General features: G+C 35.7%; 1 protein-coding gene and 1 long non-coding RNA gene across 2 annotated transcripts; one reads left to right on the plus strand and one right to left on the minus strand.

Annotated features, from left to right (window-relative positions):
- Positions 1–1,377: 1,377 nt before the first annotated feature.
- Positions 1,378–2,737, minus strand: LOC135744255 (uncharacterized). Its single transcript, XR_010530692.1, has 2 exons — positions 2,048–2,737; positions 1,378–1,714 (listed from the first exon to the last, which is right to left on the minus strand). It is a non-coding gene; the product is annotated as an uncharacterized lncRNA (long non-coding RNA).
- A 3,369-nt stretch (positions 2,738–6,106) lies between these two features.
- LOC135744170 (prolyl 4-hydroxylase subunit alpha-1-like) lies at positions 6,107–18,843 on the plus strand. Its single transcript, XM_065262139.1, has 14 exons — positions 6,107–6,284; positions 11,347–11,443; positions 11,554–11,699; positions 12,214–12,339; positions 14,774–14,992; positions 16,093–16,238; positions 16,321–16,497; positions 17,559–17,611; positions 17,700–17,796; positions 18,037–18,087; positions 18,184–18,222; positions 18,343–18,411; positions 18,508–18,604; positions 18,675–18,843. Exons 1-14 carry the CDS (start codon positions 6,182–6,184, stop codon positions 18,743–18,745), a joined length of 1,491 nt encoding a protein of 496 aa, XP_065118211.1. The 5' UTR covers positions 6,107–6,181; the 3' UTR covers positions 18,746–18,843.
- Positions 18,844–22,079: the final 3,236 nt, after the last annotated feature.

The following is a 22,079-nucleotide window of genomic DNA, read 5'->3' on the forward strand; positions in this document are numbered from 1 at the left end:
TAATCCGGCTACAATCTTAAAGACGTCTTGGTTTCAATTTTGCTAATCCCTTATGTAATATCAAACTCCTGTTCTCAGGTAATTTTAATCCTTTTGAGGTTCCATTTTAATGTGAGGTGGAAATTGGAAAGGCTTGTATAGTTTGGTCTGTTCCTGATTATTTATATTATTTGACTAAATTATCAATAGTTGAAGAACAAAATACTGTTTTATTAGATTATAATCTATAGTTTGGAATAATACTATATATATTAATTAAGTAATTTCCCTGGTTTTTATTCTTTCTTGTAAAGCTGCTTTGAAGCAATGCAACTTTGTAAAAAAAAAACTATATAAATAAATCTGGCTTTGCTTAACTTAAAATTAAATTTACACCCCATTTAGAAATTACAGATGTGTGTGTGTGTGTGTGTGTGTGTGTTTGTTTACATTTAATATTTAATTTACTTAAGATATTGTGTTCTATATAAATCTGTAATACTTATTTCAGCACACTCTAACAAATGTCTGCATCTAAGCTTACACAAAGGATTAGCTTATTTATTTATTCCTTCAAATTATTGATTCATAAATAAATGAGTTCATTACACATTTCATTCATTCACTCCTGTCTACTGCAATTGCTGATTGAGAAACATGGCATTGACCTTCAGGCCTTGTTCATTAACACAGTATGACAAAAAAATTCAATATCCTCTTGAACTTGAAATATGAACACAAATTCATCCTTTACTTCAGAGAATTCCCCGCTCAGGACCTTCCAGGTGGCATTTTGTTGATCATCTGTAACACCTGGTCAAGTAAAGATGCAAGTCGTAAAACATATAAAAATCACATGAAATGATATGTAGCGTCTGTCATATCCCTTTTAGGCAAACATCTACATCAGCTGAATGCACCCCATTCCTAAAAAACACACACAATAAAAAACAAATAACATACCAGTTGTTTGATTGCATACTTGTGTAAAAATCCATCTTACTTCTATGAATTTTACTGTTAATGACAGTAAGAGCATAAGCTTGTTCAGAGCATGAAGGGAAAATAAAAACAACACTGTAAGACTATCTAACAGCTTTGACATATTAAACCTTCTTGACATTAAGATGTAGACACCACAGGAATTTCTTGTTCATTTAAAAGATACCATAATGCATAATGTGTAATTAAATGATTAGTTCTGTAGTAGGAGACGAGGTAAAACACATTTGTTTTGTCATGTCATAATAAAATGTACCACGTTAGATACAAACTATCTGTAAGCAAATGTCACTACATAACTATAATGGTAGCGAAGACTACTCTGAAGTGTAGGGGGCTAGTTACGAATGAATATAGCAGTGTACCAGGGTGTCTGTCAGAACACAATAGAGAGCATTGAAGCAACTTGAGCTGTTTATTAGGCACACAAGAGAACATACATTAGATAGGAGAGAGCCAGCATTCAGTATTTATAAGGGTAGCACACACCGCACAGAACTCTGAATGAGAGGCACAACTTGGATAGCAGAGCAGTCGTTGATGAAGGTAATGGTGAATATTGGTAGAAGTCCTTTAATGAAGCTCTGCACAGGATGAGGGTATGCTCCTTTAAGAGAGATAGGCCAGAGCTGTATTTATGAGCTTGGTTGCATGGCATGTGAATGGAGATGCATGAGTGCCTGGCTATATTTGAGAGCTTAGCCAGATCATAGGCAGGTGGAGATGTAGTTTCCTGCAACAGATTACAACAGGATTCCCAAAGTAACACTAATGCTAATAAACATACATAACATTGACAAATTAGCTACAGCTTCTCCCCTCATACGTTATCAAAATAACATAAACAGACGTGTCTCAAATGACACATTTTACACCATTAGCAGTGTTTACACAACGTATGTAATATATTACAGGATAAACACATTGATGAACAGCAAAAGAAAGTGATTTATATAACGTTACAGCGTAAGTTAGTAGATTCACAGTTTAGCTGATAACATGTTAGCGCTATTAATAACGGACATTTTAACCAAAAAAAAAAACATGCAAATCTAACTGTACTCACTTTAATGACGCACATGAACACACCGCGTAACTCTCCATGTATGTATCGCCAACAACACGATTCATGCCTCAAACAGCGAGACACTTGTACAAAACTAGCGCTCTTCCGCCATTGCTTTGAGTGAGCGATACTCGCTGTCATAATAAAAGTCCTCCTCCGTCTGGGTCTTTTGCACAATGTTTCTAGAAAAGACTCTGTGATTGGTTGAAGGGAGATCGTGCCACGATTGGTCAGCACAGTGTGCTTGTTGTCTGATTGGCTGGAGTAGACGTGGGCGGAGTCCACCTATTTGTGGATTCTTGTGCACATCTTGATGTTAGAAATGTTTCAAATCCACAAATGCACAGAACGCGATCCACAAATGAGTGCAGCAATTCACAAATGCACAGAAAGCGATCCACAATTGTGTGCAGCGATTCACAAATGCACAGAAAGCGATCCACAAATGCGCAGGAAGCCATTCACATATAAATAAAATAAAAATATATATTTATAAATATTTTTTCATTTGCAAATCCCATTTTATTTATTTGTGAATTTCCTTCCTTTTTATGAAATGTCTAACATATATTTATGGTTCGCTTATTGTGCATTTGTGGATTTAAAAAATATTTATGAAACTCTCTATATTTATTTGTGGATCATAGTATATTTATTCAGAAATACGAAACAAATCTGACCCCATACTTTTACCCCGCTCCCTTGTTATCTTCGTCTATTGGTTTCACCTGTTGTCCTCATCATTTGCTCCCTATTTAAAGTCCTTGTTTTCATTGTTCTGTGCTTGTTCGTCTGATGTTATTGATGTTGATACCTATGTCAAAGCCTGTCGTTGTTTAATATTTCCTGTGAGTACCCAGTTTAGTGTAGGTCTAGTCTTCTGTCATTTGTAAAGTACTTTGTTAGTCTTGTGTCTAGTCCAGTGTTAGTTTATTGTAGTTTATATCCTGTCTTGTTTTGCCACCTTGTGGGTTTTTGTTTTTGCCCCTGTCTTTTACAATAAAAGTCTTGTCCTGTCCACACGTGTCTTCGCTTGGGTTCATCTGCCTAAATCCCATTTACATTCTACCATTTTCAAACGTTATGACAATGTCATAATGTTCACACAATGTTTAAAACAACTGTTTTCTATATTAACTTTTTTGCCTGTTATATAAATAAAAGAGAAACATTGCATTTTATTATTTTAAAACTGTTATAAAATATTATTTCAGAATGTTCATTAAAATACTGCTGTAGAAAATACAATTCACTTATTAAGTTTAAATGTTGATGTTTTGTTTCATTTAAAGCCATTGTGGTGATCAGTGTTTGTTTAAAGGGATAGTTCGGCCAAAAATGATATTAATCCCATGATTTACTCACCCCCAAGCTGTCCGAGTTGCATATGTCCATCGTTTTTCAGACAAACACATTTTCGGATATTTTAGAAAATGTTTTAGATCTTTCAGTTAATTAAATGTGAAGTTACAGGGTCCACCCATAGTCCACGACCTTCAAGTTCAAAAAAAGTGTGTCCATCATAAAATAAAAAATAAATAAATCCAAAATCCAAAGTCCAAAATAAATCCAAACGGCTCCAGGATGAGAAACAAAGGTCTTCTGAGGGTAATCTGCGTGGTGTTGTTGTAGAAATATTCCATATTTAAAACTTTATTCACAAAAATAACTACCTTCCACTAGCCCCGCCATCTTAGTCACGTCCGCATTCAAGATCAGAGCTTTACGCAGCCTACGGAGGCTACTCTGCTGTTGCTCTGTGCCCCCGCCCTCCGAAATTGTCATACGTCACTAAGAAAAGTGCGTACACTACGCTAATACTCTCTCCTGAATACAGAGGAGTCTAAGATGGTGGCGCTACCGGAAGGTATTTATTTTCATTAATAAAGTTTTAAACATTTAAACAGCAAAGTATTGTTAGCTCCGTCTGCACTACCAAGCGTTATCCTGTTTCTCTGTTCTGTGTTTCTCCGTTCTGTGTTTTTCCGTTCTGTGTTTCTCCGTTCTGTGTTTCTCCGTTCTGTGTTTCTCCGTTCTGTGTTTCTCCGTTCTGTGTTTCTCCGTTTTTTGGCCTGTGCCTGGATATCGTTTGTGATTGTTTGCTGCCTGCCTTGGCCTACGCCTGGACATTTGACACTATGTTTGGATTACCACTGATGTATATGTTTGCCTGGTATGACCCTTGTGTTCTTGTGAAACATTTATTGGTGGACTTAATTTTATTTAGTTTTAAATCTATATACTATTCTAGTAATCTATAATTTACTTTTGATAGTTTAACAAGTATCAATATACATACACTATTTGGGACACCCCTCCAAATCATTGAATTCAGGTGTTTCAGTCACTTCCAGTGAAAGGAACTCTTAATGTTTCATCATACCAAGACATTTTGGACAATTTCATGCTCCCAACTTTGTGGGAACAGTTTTGGGATGCCCCCTTCCTGTTCCAACATGACAGTGCACAAAGCAAGGTCCATAAAGACATGGATGAGCGAGTTTGGTGTGAAGGAACTTGACTGACCTGCACAGAGTCCTGACCATACAACATCTTTAGGATGAATTAGAGCGGAAACTACGAGTGAGGCCTTCTCATCCAACATCAGTGTCTGACCTTACAAATGTGCTTTTAGAAGAATGCTCAAAAAATCCTATAAACACAATCCTAAACCTTGTAGAAAGTCTTCCAAGAAGAGTTGAATCTGTTATAGCTGCAAAGAGTGGGCCAACTCTATATTAAACCCTTTGGATTAAGAATGGGATGTCATTCAGGTTCATGTGCATATAAAGGCAGGTGTCCCAAAACTTTTGGCAATATAGTGTATCACCTAGTAATCTCATCTTGCATTTCACTCCTGCTTATATATTAATCTAGCAAATACTATAACAGACTCTTAAACATATTTCTTGTATGTTACCTAATGTGTAAGTTTTCTTGGATAAAACATCTGCTAAATAAATAAATGTAAATAATCAAGTATTCCTTGGTTATTCCTCATGGGCAAATAAGCCTTTTTAATAATTAATTAATCAAACTTCCGCATGTTCTGATCTGTGATCATTAAGTATTGTTTTTAGTATGATATTACCAGTGTTTTGTGTAATATGTTGGGTTGTGGACATACAGGTATTGCTGTATGAGATCTATGAGGTTTAATTCTGGACATTTAGGTCAATGGCCACATGCACAAAACAAGACTGTCAATATACGCCACTGTTTTCATGCACTTAAGATTTTTTGTGCTATACAAAAAACACAACAATATACACTATATATGAGTACACTAAAAACATAAATTATGACATATAGTTATATAACTCACCAGCATATTTAATTAAGTAATTTTAACAATCCATATGTAAGTCTAATATAAACAAACACTGAGATGCATTATTGACCTTCAACTCATATACTTTCACTTTTAGTATCTGCATTAGTCATAAGGGTCATGTGTGATGCAGATATGGTTGCCATGGCAGCATTCTGTATACTGTAAGTGACAGGTGATTTTCCTTTATTATGGCATCAGGCATCTGAATTGTTTCATACCGTCAGGACACGTGAGACATAAAGAAATGAAACAAAATCTTCTTTGAAGTAGAGAACAAACAGGTTCCCAAAGACTTTTTGGAAATAGACTGATTTCAAATAACATCTTCTGAAAATGATTACTGTACACAACCATCACGAAGCAGTTTGAATACACATAATAAGTTTATTAAACAGAAGTCCAGATGGTATATACTTTTCTGTTGTAAGTGTATTGCTTGGGATTTACTAGTTGTATTCGTAATTTACTTTACAAATTAAATAAAAACAGACATACAGGTGATATGTTGATCTGAAGTACAGATTGTCTATTTAGGGGTTTCAGTTAGACAATCATACTGCAGTGTTATGGATTATAAGCAATGATTGCTCACTAATTAATTACACACAATAATCTAATTGTCATTGTGTTTTGATATTCACAATGTGGTTCTTGTCATAGGTACTTGTTCATGTAAGTTTTGCTTTTGTTTCCTTTAAACGATTGAAGAGTTCCTGTAAGATGCAGGTGTGCCTGTAGATATAAACTCTGCCAGTACAGTTAATGATGAACATATTGTTCTCAAGTTGAATTGCTGCTTAATGTTTGGTGGTTTGTCTGGAATGATCATGAAGAAACTATTGTCTTTAGTAACATGTGTCTGGATTGCCTCTACTGCTGGGCATGAAATCTTCTCATCAACAGGTATATCAGTGTTTTTTAGTTAATGCTATTTCTAATTATCTAATTAATTATTTATTGTTTTGTTATTTTCTGTTACTTTTGACTGAAATAAGTAAATCCTGTACACTCTTTTTAAGTTATATATATATATTTTATTGAGATGGGCCGGATGAAATCTGTAAATTTTTCAATTGGCGCAGAGTACGTTCAAGACATTACTCAAATAAGACTACATTAGTATAAGAGAATAGTTTCGTTGCAAAACAAGATAAATCATAAAACATGTTTATTATTATGTTATCGTGTTATTATTTTGTTTTATGGTGCTACTTAGCTGTATTTTTTAAGTTATGAAGGTTTAAATCAAAACAAACCAACTGCAGTTCAATTGATATTAATTGGAATGCACAACCAAAATACAAGATTTCTGAAAAAAAAAAAAAACGGAGTTATCTCGTTTTGCAACGAAACTCTTCAAGAGATACTACTGGACAAGATCTGTAAGCAGAATATACAATTTGCAAAAAAAAGTAAAATTTGCTGCAGTTATGCAGCTGTTTGCTGTAGATTATAATGTATGTTATTTACTACCAACAGCTTTTTAAACATTAACAAGTCTTTGTCTTAAAATAATAAAAAAAATAATAAAAATAAAACTATAAAATAACAGCCTCATGCAAAGCATTCTGGAAACCAGAAATCATCATCAACCTTTTTCTGTTTTTATCATTCAGATTTTGGTTCCCAGAATGCTTTACATGATGCTGTTATTTTAGTTTAGTTTTGTTCTGTAAAGATAAAGACTTGTTAATGTTAAATGTCCATTTACCTTTGAACAAACTGTTGCCAGTAAATAGTAAATTTAGTGGTGTACCTACTGTAACTTAAGGACCCATTTTGTCCCTTTAAAGGTACAATTAAATGTTTTGTACCCCTTTCACTTGACTTAACCCTAACCCTATACACACAACCCTGTATTACGAAATTATGTACCTATAGTCACGTAAATTTGTGAATCTTTTCCGTGACACTGTCACGTTTTTCTCATTTTTACGTGACCGCATCACATATTTCTGTTAATGTGTCATTGTCACGTATTGGTTACTCAACTATTATGTCCTATTTTCAAACCATTGAAATTGCTTCAGTTTAGGGTTAGATTTGGTGTTTGCGTTAGGATGTCACTTTAAGTATTGGTTTATAGTATTTTTTCTGATTTATTTTTTTATATTTTCTGATTTTTAAACTATTGTCGCCTGGCGTTAGGGTTAGAGTTGGGTTTGGGTTGTCATTTTGGATGTCATTAAATGTAAATCTAACCCTAAACCAAAGCGACAATGGTCAGAAAATAGGACAAAACAGTTGAGTAACCAATACGTGACAATGACATGTAAACAGAAATACATGATACAGTCACGTAAAATAGGGGAAAAACATGACAGTGTCACAGAAAGATTCAGAAATTTACGTGACTATACGTAATTTCGTGATACTGGGTTGGTACACAACAGATCCTTAGGGGAAAATATTGTACCCCAAAAGGTACAACATCTCAAATGTTATACCCATAAAGGCAGGGGCGCCGCTAGCAATTTTGGGCCCTATGAAAGAATAGGGGGTCAGGCCCCCACCATACCCATTTCGCACCAAACATACAATCCAACCTACTGTAGCTATTCAAAATCTTTGTCTGTAATTTAATAATACAGAACTATTTATTTTGCTATTGTTTTGACCACAGTTGTCAGTATTTATAGATACCTAAAATGTCTGCAGCTAAGATAATTTATTGTGCAATGTACATTTAATTGAAAAATACAGTACATTCATCGAATATTCAGAGAAAATGCAACGTTCTTAAAGATTAAAGATAAATGTGACCATGCCTGTGAAAACCCAGCTGAAGTATTTCTTTGTGATTTACTGTTTCCCACATAAATTCATCCTACATAATGTAAAGAACATTTTGTGAAAATATAAACTTGATATCTTTAATATTGACTGAGTAATGTCATGTCGGCGATTGAAATCATAGTGAAATTAATCCTTGAAATTAAACTGTGATGCTTTTTATTTCACAGTAAGATTTGAGACTTTAGTCTGATTTTCACAGGCAGTCTCAGTGACATACTGTATACTTGAGCTGTTACACACACCAATGACATTGTAACATTTAAAAATGGCGAACAACAACAATGCATCTTTTCTATACAGTTCCCTGGGTCAAAAATGCTTGACCAAAGCCTGTATTATAATTATTAGCATTATTTATAAGGTAAAGAACACCAGCAGCCTCAGTAAAGCAAAAATAACGACAGATGATTGAAACTGTGAACTTGAGAAAACAGCTATACTGTTATACAATGATTCTTCACACTGTTTTTTAATCAACGGGACTTAGAATAAAATGAATGACAACTATAGCAGATTACAACATAGATTTCCATTGATTTCTTAAACCTGTTGCAAGGTGAGAAGCTTTAATATACATAACTGGACTAGTTTAGCCTTAGTTGCATTTTATCACAATCAACTCGATTCACGACTGCATAAAAATCCTTCCTTGGCATATTGTGTTACAAAACATTCGCATTTCCGATCGCATTTCTAGTTTATGTTAATTATCTTATACGGGCCACGTTAATTAAAACAGCTTATAAGGGCTGACTTCGCGTTAGAATCATAACATAAAACAGGGAACGTAAATCACCTTGTTTATTTTTAAACTGAGGTGAACAGAGCGAAGACTTTACAGTGGAAAGAAAACTGCATTGTATTGCTCCAGCGTCACATTGTGTAAACTGCATTTATAGTAAGGAAGCGCACATAGTGACCCGTCACGGAAACCAGGGACTCAAGTCGGCAGCACAAGTTTCGAGAAAATGAGAAACAAAGTTTTTTTTTCGAAATTTGTGATTTTCGTTTTATTGCAGAATCTGTTAGTTGAGATCACGAAGAAGCCTCTCCATGTTTGAGATAGCAGTTTTTGTATATTTAAAAGCGTACATTTTGCGGTTAAAATAGGCTTGTTTTTCCGGAGATTCTAGCGTGCAGCGGGGGGCGTCATTGTCTGTGTGTATATTTACATACTGTATAAGCTTGTGTTTTCGCCTCCGCCCCCAAAGGGAACAGCGTGACTACTAAATAAGGATAGTTCGCCCAAAAATGAAAATAATGTAAGTAATGACTCACCCTTATGTCGTTCTAAACTCGGAAGACCTCCGTTCATCTTCGGAACACAGTTTAAGATGTTTTATCGTTAGATTTAGTCCGAGAGCTTTCCCCTTCATTGAAAATCTATGTATGGTTTCCATGTCCAGAAAGTTAATTAAAACATCATCAAAGTAGTCCATGTGACATCAGTGGGTCAGTAAGATTGTGTTGATGCATCGAAAATACAGTTTGGTCCAAAAATAGCAGAATTACGACTTTATTCAGCATTGTCTTCTCTTCCGGCTCGAGCGTGAAGTCACGTGACTGTAGTGACGCGCTGCCCTGTTCCTCAGATATGTTTGCTAAGTTTTTTTTTTTTTCAAACTTATAGCCTGCGTCTCCCCAGACTGTAAAGCTCGGGCGCACAAAACAAAAGAAAAATAAAAGAAGCTGGGGCGGAACAAATAACAGTCAGCCGCATCGTACGTCAGCCGCGTCACTGACTTTATGCGGCGCCGCAGTCGGAAGACGTCAAAGTACCGCGAGAGCTCTTCAAGAAATCTTACGGAGTAGTTTAATTTCGACTCGCTCTCGCGGTACTTTGACGTCATCTGTATGTCAGTTCTTGCAGCGCAGCATGAGTCCAAACACACAGAAGTTACACAGATATCGTTGTATTCTTCATATAATTGGCTACATGTTTTGTCTATCAATATTTTCCATGAAGTCATTGGCTGATGGAGGAACGAGCGAGCCATTGGTAACCTCTCTAAAGGATGTCACGTTTTCGACGGCGCTGTTTGGATGATCTATTATACTACTTCCCTATTTTAAATACAAACTTTGAAGGCGGGTTCATGTGTTTAACGGAATGTAAGCTCATATACCCTTACATGTTACGATTTAAATAGTCTTCAGATTATATATTATATTGTATTACCAGACATTCATGCGAAATCTGATGTAAACAATCTATATTTCACGGATTATACGCATTTGTGGACAAATATGGACATTGGATAATCTGAAACAGACTGGATTCGACTTGTGATCCCCACAAAGGTAAAAGAGTCATGTTTATTTTTGCGGGTTGTCATTTGGTCATAAAATACTACATATGATGCTAGAACATCTCAAAAAGGGTTTTACAGGGGGCATGGCTTAGCTAAATGAGATGTAAATGAGCCCTATTGTCTCCCCCAGCTGAAAAGAAGAGTCCCTTTCGTCTCGATTTTCTCGGTTTGAGTATTTCTGAGTTCCTATATTCAAATGGCCACAACTTCTCCAAATCTTATCAGATTTCCATGTGTTACACATCGTTGGAAAGCTTAGAAACTGCACTTTCAGAATCTGTGAATAACTCAAAATGCCCAGATCCGACTTGTGTCCCTACTTTCCGTGACTGGTCACATATGCAGATATCTTAGCAAATAGCAGTAAATACACACACCTTGCTCTCGTGTGAAGTTCACGCGCACTGTGAGACCGTGGATTAAAGACGGCGCTAACACGCAGAGTAAAGACGGGGCGGAGCTAAGAGGGCTCAGCTTAAGGGGGTTGCATTTGCGGCACAGTCCTTGGCTGGGGCCCTCAAAAGTTCATGGGCCCTTAGAATCGTCCTAACTTTTCCCCCCCTTACGGCGCCCCTGCATAAAGGTAAAAAAGGTTATTTTGAGGGTACCACCCAAGCGACAGTAAAGGTAGGGTTTTGTACATTTTTTCTGACAGTGTGGTAACCAGTTAAGAGCGTAAAAAAATTAGATCTTTAATTGCCTTTCAATATAAACAGATAATGGCCTCATTCTCTTTGGTTTTCTATCTAATTAATTTAACATTATGCCTGTTATCATATTCATTAATGCATTGCAATTTTCCTATGCATTTTTGTGATGAACATTTTTTTGTCAATTCATTGATGTACTTTTTAAAGATCAAGTTATGCAGCTTGTGGAGGAGGAAAGATACCTTCTGGACATCTTCAAGGAATATATTGATGCTGAAGAAGAGAATTTAAACACACTCAAGGCGTAAAATATATTTAACAGATGTTAGATACTTAACTATTTCATTTGCTGTTTTAGATCAAAAATTATGTAATTGAAGGAATGTATCTTCTTTATATTTATCTTCAATGCAGCATTCATAAGAGACTTACACAGCTCTCAAACTTCGAGGACTCTGAGGAAATCATGAATGACCCTGTTGCAGCTTACAAACTTATCAGACGGCTGAGAAATGAATGGCTGTCTATAGTAAACTCCACTCAAGAGAGTCTTTATGAGGGTAAGATATATAGGGGCGGTTTCCCGGATATGGATTGGACTAGTCCTAGACTAAAATAAATGTAAGAGCTGTCCAAACTGAACGTATGTATATGTATATGTATGTATATATGTATATATGTACATATATACATATATATATATATATATATATATATATATATATATATATATATATATATATATATATATATATATATATATATATATATATATACATATATACATACATATACATATATACATACATATACATATATACATATATATACATATATACATATATACATATATACATATATACATATATATATACATATATACATATATACATATATACATACATATACATATATACATATATACATATATATACATATATACATACATATACATATACATATATACATATATATACATATATACATACATATACATACATATACATATATACATATATATATATATTAATGTCTTAATCTGTGTATATTGACATGTTTTTCATAATCTTGCAGCCTTTCAAAACCTGTTGCACTCAGGTGTCCTGAAGATACCATCAAATGAAGATTTGGAGGGTGCAGCTTTAGGACTCATTGAACTGCAAGACATCTACAAACTCTATCCAGAGGACATGATAGAAGGTGAAATGGCTGAATTTCTGCCTTAATGGAAAGATATGTGACTCATTCGGGACCTGATTGATGTTAAAAGGTTTAAAAGAGTTATTAAGAGTTATTAAGAGCAACAAGACATGAAAACAGTCTTCCTTGTACTGACTGACAGATCTGATGTGTAACCCTAACCCAAAATATCAGTTTTGATAAATTTTCTAAGTAAACAACAATAGCCCAAGTTAAGTAAACATTTTTTATTGAGACTATAAAAAAATTACTCTGCATCAATTTTTGGGTGTGCCAGTTGCCACTGTAGGTGGCACCGGCACACCCGTGGCTATGGCCCTGATTTCAACTTATTTTGCCAGCGCTGGTCACATATGGTTTTCTCAGATGATGACATGTTTGTCTTGTGGCAGCTACTGTAGGTTGTCTATGCGTTTCAAAAGAGAGGGGTGAGCTGTGGACTGAGTCGTTGCTTGCAATTCACAATCTCACCTCTAGATGTTGCTAAAAATCTACACAGTAAATGTGGCAACAGCCATATCACCCTGTAGCCCAAGACAGCTTGCCCACTGAAGCTAAGTAGGGCTGAGCCTGGTCAGTACTTGGATGGGAGATCACCTGGGAAAACCAGGTTGCTGCTGGTAGTGGTGTTAGTGAGACCAGCAGGGGGTGCTCACCCTGTGGTCTGTGTGGGTCCTAACACCCCAGTATTGTAGGGGTGTGACGAGATCTCTTCCGACGATATCTCGCGAGATTAAATGTGTTTCGCGAGATTACTTGTGCAGGTGCTGGCCGTTTCTCAAATAAAAGACTGCATCCTTCGGAGGTCGCATTTTTAAACTGCATTTACTTCATCACTGTCTTATTAGACACTATTAACAATTATAAAGTTTACTAATTATTTAGTTAATTGCAAATTGTTGTAATATGCTCACGACTTGCGAATGTAATGCTCAGTTAATGATCTGAAATAAACCTTGATGACGTTTGCAGCCTGCATATGCGACCTCGGAGGATGCAGCTTTCTGTTTGACCCTTTTACAGTGCATGCATTATAATTGTCTTTTACTGCTTTTGCTTTTTTGTTTAGGTTTCCAATAATGTTCGTTTGTGAACTCGTGTGAAGTCTGAGACGCGTGTGTTTGTCTGTTGATCACTTGAGTTACATGATTTAATGTCTGCATGTTCTTGCTCAAAAAATGACAGTGGCTGTATCATTTCTAGTGTAAAGAAATGGACATATATTAAAATATTAATATGGATTTAGACATTGTTTGACTAAAAATAAGCGTTTCTCTCCATGTAAAGTGAAAGTGAAGACAGCGTCCGCGAGATAAGTCCTCTAGTGCCCCCTGCAGGCAATTTGTTATAATACATACATAATGCTTTTTATTTATAGGCCACAAAATGTTGTTTAATGTAACTTGGTTTTATTACTTTATTTGAACCAATTATTATTGCATCTTCGTTATTATGTAATTTTAAATGCTACTGCTCACTTGGGTCTATTTTTATTTCCCCAAAATAATTACTTCATTATCAGTTAACAAAATAATTGTTAGGGCCAGTCCTTGATTAGTTAAAACATTTAAAAATAATGTGATTTCAGTTTCTTATTCATTTATTTTATCATTGAGGGTTTCTTAAAAAGTGTATAAATATCGTCTCGTCTCGTGAATCCAATCTCGTGTTTCGTCTCGTGGATTATGTGTCTCGTCACACACCTACAGTATAGTGATGGGGACACTATACTGTCAAAAAAGCACCGTCCTTCGGATGAGACGTTAAACTGAGGTCCTGACTCTCTGTGGTCATTAAAAATCCCAGGATGTCCTTCAAAAAAGAGTAGGGGTGTGCCCCGGCATCCTGGCCAAACTTGCCCATTGGCCTACTAATCATCCCTACTAATTGTCTATATCACTCCATCTCCTCTCCACTGATAAGCTGGTGTGTGGTGGATGCTGCACATTGGTGGTGGTTGAGGAGATTCCCCTGTTCATATGTAAAGCGCTTTGAGTACTGAGAAAAGCGCTATATAAATGTAAGGAGTTATTATTAAAGTGGCCCTTTAAGTTAATGTTATGCCAGTTTCACACACTTAAGCGGCGCATGTTGTTTTTTGGCGCCCATGTTAACAAGTTAAGTGTAGTTTATAGTCATGTGTAGGTACTAAGACAGAAACCCTTACATCGTCTCCCATCAACCATCACCAAGCAAGACAACACAAAAGCGTGTCAGTTACAAATCTTTTGTTTGATATTAGAATTAATTAAGGTCATAATTGCATAAAGCAGTTTACTTAATTTTTAATGTTGTTATTATTACTGGTAGCAAATAGTTAAAATGTACTCACTAATACATTTTACTACAAATGAAAGTAAAGTTAGAATCTAATTACTGATTTACATGGTTTGTAGTCATCAGTATCTAACATATTTTGTATAATGATTCACAGGATTTTTTAGTTCGGATGAAGCTTTCCATGTGGGGTTGGTCGCTTTTGAGCAGGAAAAATTCCAGTTTGCCTTTCACTGGTTTCTCTACAGTCTAGAAATGCTATATCAAGATTCCTCGGTTACCAAACAACAGTTGCTTTATCACCTAAGCTTTTCAGCATATAAATTTGGAAGTCTATCTGTGGCAATCAACTTCATCATACAGCATCTAAATCTGGGTAAGTCTACAGTATATTTATACACTGTACTAACCAGTGGCGGCTCGTGACTGCTCATTCGAGAGGCGTTATTTCAAAATAAGTGTTCGGATTGTCACTTGTGTTGCTTGCGTTTTCAAAATATGTGTGTCATGAAAACCATGTGCATCACGTGTTTTGTCAAAATAAGTGCCTGCTGCACACGCGTCAAAACCGTTTATGATAAAAAAACACTCACGTTCACAAAATACACGCAAGACACTCCCTTAACAGTAAACTCTGATTACACATGAGATTATGCGAGTATCTGGCAAACGCGAGCGTCTCTTTTATCATAAACCCTTTAGATGCATCTGCAGCAGGCACTTATTTTGTGATGCACACATGACCTCTCAAAGCGCAAAACACATATTTTGATAAAAGGAACCACACACATGACGGGCTACATACATGTTGTGACGAACTTCGCATCGAACGCACTCGGAAAAAGAAGTCACTGGCCACCACTGGTACTAACATTGAATTATTCAATCAATAATACATGCATGACAGTGATCTAGGCCAGTGGTTTTTAAACTGGGGGCCGTGAGATGGTGCCAGGGGGGCCCCAGTTTTATGACATTTTATGAAATACATTAATTTATCATGAATTCTGTGTAATTAAACCTAAAAAAAAAAATAAGGCTACTAACCAAAAGCACTACTTTTTTGTATAATGTAATGTTTTTTTATTAAAATGTTGAGTTTTAGAAGAGTTTTTGGTCACAAATCTTCTTTGGGGGACCGCGAAGGAATGCACCGGACACAAGGGTGGCTGCACGCTGAAAAAGTTTGGGAACCACTGATCTAGGCTACTGTAGGAATAACAACATGGCTATATTTTATCTACAGGCATGAGACAACATGTAATCATGCTAATATATTGAGTTAGTGTGATATTGCTTTTATACAACAGTTTCGGACAAATTTTACACCGTGTGGCTTTACAAAAATCAGCACTATTGGAATATTGCCTATCCAATCAAATCAGCGAACCAAAAATAACTGTTGTATAATTATATTTAAGGTCACTAAATATAAAGCATAATTTTACGGCTTTTTATTCAACTTCTTTACCCCAGACCCGACTGATGAGAATGCTAGCTATATACTGACGTTGTACAGAACACTTCAACATTTAAGATCTTCAGACCCTGATATATATACACTGAATACAGAGTCAACTGACTCCTATGGGGCTTTGTGCAGGGGAGAGGTTGATCGGAGGGCAAGTGCAGTTTCTCAAGTTTAAACCATTATTTGACGTGTGTTAACTGGTAAATTTAAGTTTTTGATATTTTAAAAATCAGACCTCCAGGAGGCAGAGAGCACTGTCCTGTAGATACAGCACAGGCGGAGGAAACCCCAGACTGATTTTGGCACCATTGAAAGAGGAGATTGAGTGGGATGAACCCCAAATCATCAGATATCATGACATAATATCAGACAAAGAGATTGAGATCCTAAAGAATCTCTCAAGGCCTCAGGTGAATATTTAAAACATACACAAAGTGAATGTGATCAAGTATGGAACACCTGAATTAAACCCATCCCAGTAAGTAGTGAACAAAAGCACTGCACCCTATAGCACACAGGGAGCAATTGGGATTAACGGAATAGTCTACTCATTTTCAATATTAAAATATGTTAATACCTTAACTAAGAAGAGTTGATACATCCTTTTATCATCTGTGTGCGTGCACGTAAGCGCTGGGGCGCACTGCGACACTTCGATAGCATTTAGCTTAGCCCCATTCATTCAATGGTACCACTCAGAGATAAAGTTAGAAGTGACCAAACACATCAACGTTTTTCCTATTTAAGACGAGTAGTTACACGACCAAGTTTGGTGGTACAAAATAAAACGTAGCGCTTTTCTAAGCGGATTTAAAAGAGGAAATATATTGTATGGCGTAATAGCACTTTTGGGAGTACTTCAACTCACCTGAAAAATCCGCTCCCCTTCTCCCTCTCATAATGGGAGAGGGAGGGTGTTACTGCGCCGAGTCAAAGTACTCCCAAAAGTGCTGTTCCGCCATACAATATAGTTCCTCTATTAAATCCGCTTAGAAAAGCGCTACGTTTTATTTTGTACCACCAAACTTGCTCGTATAACTACACGTCTTAAATAGGAAAAACGTTGATGTGTTTGGTCACTTTTAACTTTATCTCTGAGTGGTACCATTGAATGAATGGGGCTAAGCTAAATGCTATCGAAGTGTCGCAGCGCGCCCCAGCGCTTACGTGCACGCACACAGATGATAGAGGGATGTATAAACTTTTCTTAGTTAAGGTAATAACATTTTAATATTGAAAATGAGTAGACTATTCCTTTAAGGTGCCTTGCTCAAGGGCACCTCAGTCGCAACCTGCCAGCCTTGCGACGCAAACTGGCAACTCTCGGGTTACATGCCCGACTTTCTAACCACTAGGCTACGACTGCCCCAAAAACATACTTACAGAAATGTTTATATATAAATAGGCATAGTGATTTTCATTGTATACATACTGTGCATTTGATGAGTTATTTCTGTTTTGTGATCTATAGCTTTCCAGGTCTATGATTTATTCAGGCATCTCAAAAATCCGTGTTTCTCAAAGGTATTAAACTCGTTATTATTAAGAGAGGAATAATTTCAAGGGCTAAACATTTATTTTGTTTACAGAAAAAATATGTTTTTGTTTTTAGTGTTTTTCTGGATGAAGACGACGCTGTGGTTGCTCGTGTCACTCAGAGGATCGCAGACGCTACAGGACTCTCTATGGAAACAGCTGAAAAGCTACATGTACAGTCTTGAACACTTCATATTTACACGTGACAGAATCTCTGTATTGACAGCTCTTTCTCTGTCCTAGTTCAACACTTTTGCAGTCTTGGTCACATTATCAACAAAACTAACTGACATACTGTAACTCTTGTCATAGTACTGTTTAATTTTTTTTTTTTTAATTTTGGTTTCAACAATACAGTTTTAAATATAATATAATTTTAATCAGGACTCCTGAGTGATGCAAACATTTTTCAGGTTCAGAATTATGGGATTGGTGGCAAATATGAACCACATTATGATGCATGGGTAAGATTACTACTCTAGGCTTTTTTGTCATTAAGAGCTTAATTACATATTGACCAATTTATTGTAAACTTACCTATAAAACAATTAATCCCACAGTATCAAGTGAATGAAAGGATTGCTACATTCCTAATTTATGTAAGTTAACACAGTTAACACGCTGTCTAAAACAATGCTTGCCCACTGTAATTATTGTTGTATTATTATTGGTTTTTTTTATAATCCATATGGACATTTACTAATGTACTCCTCGTGTAGATGAGTGATGTCAAGATCGGAGGCGCCACTGTGTTTCCTAAAGTTGGAGTTGCACTACAACCTAAAAAGGTAAACCCTCATTTCAGTAACATACTGCATATTAGTGTTTTTGATGTACATTTTTGGTATTTTTATATTGTATTTCACCATTTTCTGCTCTTTCAGGGTTCAGCTGTGTTTTGGTACAACCTTGAAAAGAATGGTGATGTGGATTTGAGAACAGAGCATGCTGGATGTCCTGTCTTTGTCGGTAATAAATGGGGTAAGTTTTAATATGATTTATTATATTTAACTCTGATAATGGTATTAGTAAAATAAAATGTTTTTTTCAGTGGCTAACAAATGGATCCATGAGTTTGGGCAGGAGTTCAGGAGACCCTGTTCACTGTCAGAGTGGGAGTAAAAGGCATACTACAGGACCTGCAACCCTTTACAAAGAAATTTTATTTTTTTATTTATATGTAAGAAACATACAGATGTATACCATATACAGACTCAAATTTATTTATAGGGCTTGTTTGCAATGTTGCATTGTTTCAAAATACCTTAACATGAGATCAAATAATTGTATTATTTTATATATTATTGATTTTAATGGTATTACTGCAAATGTTAATCTAATAAAATGGTATACACTATTTATTTAACTATTAAACATTTAGTTAGTACATTAATATGATAGATAACAAACGTCAAAGAATTGTATTGTTTTATATATAATGGATTTTAATGGTATTACTGCAAATGTTAATCTAATAAAATGGTATACACTATTTCTTTAACTATTGAACATTTAGTTAGTACATTAATATGATAGATAACAAATGTCATATTAAACTAGACATGCCTTTCCATCTTACATGAAAAAATAACCCTTAAAAAATCTCGTCTTGCTTTTCACGCCTATTAATCTAGCAAATACTTTAAAATTAACATTGTGTACTTTATTATGGACTCTTTAACATATTTATTGTGTTACATAATCTGTAAATGGTCTTTACTGCAGACTACAAAGCTGCTTTTGACCGTTTCATAGCTTCGATGACAGAAAGAAATGTAGTTTCTATCAATTGACTGCTTTTGAAATCAGACTGGTTGCTGTCTAGGAAGTTGTTTGGTACGAGATATGTGAAAATCTGGTCATAAACAACACACTAAAGTGTGAATAAAAGGAGAGACACTGGACGATAATGTTCTAAAAGTGCAGGATTAAGTATGGGTTTCTTAACTCTTTCCCCACCAGCATTTAAAAAAAAGTTGCCAGCCAGCGCCAGCATTTTTCATGATTTTTACAAAAGTTTAATGCCTTACAGAAAATGTTCTTCTTTAAATATCTAAACATACCACATGAGAGAACAGACCCTCTGCTTAAAAAAAACAAAAACGTTTCATCCTACCTTCATTAGTTCTCTTTTTATCACCTCTCAAATATGGGTAGGTCTCTTAAAAAAAAAAAAACAAACATAAACAGAGTTTTTTCTCTTTCACATGAGGCATTACTTCCGGGTTTTATAAGTTGCGGAAGTGCGCTACCTGGTGGATAATAGCGGTATTGCAGGTATTGCAGTGTTTTCCTTAAAGTCGCCATGAAACGGAAGTAGCGATTGCCTTATTTTCCCCGTGGTGACGTATATCCGAATGAAACGGCTTTTGAGATGAAATAAGGCAGGGCTGGATTTGAATTTGTCCATCGAGATCTGATTGGATCGTTTGAAGTTGGGTCGTGTTGCTAATTGCTAATCACTGCGATCTTCTCCCGGACCCCGCCCACCTGCCATACTTTTGACCGGAAGTGAAGAGAGATCGTTTTGAGGAGGGGAGGAGATTTGCATTTTTGATTACAGATTATGAGCACACACGAATTTTTAAAAAATAATGAAGCTCGCAGATAAGTCATTTGTTAATAATACCACAATATTAAAAATACATATATAGTTTTTCATTTCAATTTCATTGCGACTTAATAGACGAGAGAACTCATCAATGGTGGGAAAGAGTTAAGGAGCAGTGTTACCCGAGCCTCCTTAAAAGCTGAAGGAAATGTGCCAGTCTGAATGGACACACATTTTAAAGGGGTCATAGTGTGAAAATCAAGCTTTTTCCATGTTTAAGTGCTATAATTGGTTCCCCAGTGCTTCTTTCAACCTAAAATGTGAAAAAGATCAACCCAATAACTTTGTTTGGGAAGCCATTTTTGCAGGCATGTGAAAAATTAGGTAGTTCAGAATTTGCCTGTTTTGTGAGGTAGGTAAGGTAGCAAGGCTAATTACAATAATACCGCCCCTTAATAATTTAAAAGAGTAACTATATTTTATGGCGTAATAGCACTTTTGGGAGTACTTCGACTTGGCGCAGTAACACCCTCCCTCTCCCATTATGAGAGTGAGAAGGGGAGCGGACTTTTCAGGCGAGTCGAAGTACTCCCAAAAGTGCTATTACGCCATAAAGTATAGTTCCTCTTTTAAATCCACTTAGAAAAGCGCTACGTTTTATTTTGTACCACCAAACTTGCTCGTATAACTACTCGTCTTAAATAGGAAAAACTTTGATGTGTTTGGTCACTTCTAACTTTATCTCTAAATGGCAGCATTGAATGAATGGGGCTAAGCTAAATGCTATCGTAGCATCGCAGCGCGCTCCAGCGCTTACGTGCACACACACAGATGATAGAGGGATGATTCAACAGTTCTTAGTTAAGGTAATAACATATTTTAATATTGAAAATGAGTAGACTATTCCTTTAATGAAACAAAATCTGTTAATGTTAATGAAACAAAAGTTAACGGCAGTATACTTTTGTAAAATCTAACCCCGTACTTAAACTTAACACTTTTGGCAAAAAAATAATTTAGCCTATTTCGGATACATTTGGATTTATTTCTTTGTTACAAAGTTATAGTTAGACAGATTTTCTCTTCTTGTTTTCTTATTTAGTTAACTTACTTGACAGAGACTTCAACAGGTAGGCCTAAGACTGAATGCAATAAAATGTTTAAAGGAAAACACCACCGCTTTTTAATAGGGATGCACCGATAGGATTTTTAGGCCGATACCGATTTAAACAGACAACTTTTGGCCAATACCGATGCCGATATTAAACACTTGTATACGATACTATACAGTTGGTCTCTTAGATAGTTTATTTCTGCATCAAATTATTTTTACTGAACATGGATTGGATCTAATTAACATTCAACTGACCAACATAATAAGAGAGGCACAAATTAAGCTAAAATAAATATAATAAGACAGCATGACAACCTTCAAAGGTGGTTTTTGCTATTCAGCATTTATTTTATTAACAACATTAACAAATTTTTTACATATAATGGATTTCTTTATGCAGTTAATTAATAAACAATCGGTATCGGCCTTTCTCGTGCTATTGCCGATATGCAGATGGTTTCAAATTCATCAAAAATCGGCCGATAAATATCGGCGGCCAATACATCGGTACATCACTAGTTTTAATACAATATAACCAGTGCTTTGTGTAATATGTTAGTTTGTAAAGAGGTAATGTTATATGAGATCTGTGATGTTTGTTTCTAGACATAGGTGAATGCCCACACGCAGAAAACAAGACTGTCAACATATAAGCCTTCATGCATGAAACATGACTCAAGATTTTTGTTTTGCAAAATTTAAGCCACAAAAACACAACAATACACACTGACTGTACTGTGTGTGTGTGTGTAACAGTAGGTAAATCTGATATAAATAAACACTGTAATGTA

Source organism: Paramisgurnus dabryanus, chromosome 6, assembly GCF_030506205.2.
Source record: "Paramisgurnus dabryanus chromosome 6, PD_genome_1.1, whole genome shotgun sequence".
Taxonomy (NCBI): Eukaryota; Metazoa; Chordata; class Actinopteri; order Cypriniformes; family Cobitidae; genus Paramisgurnus; species Paramisgurnus dabryanus.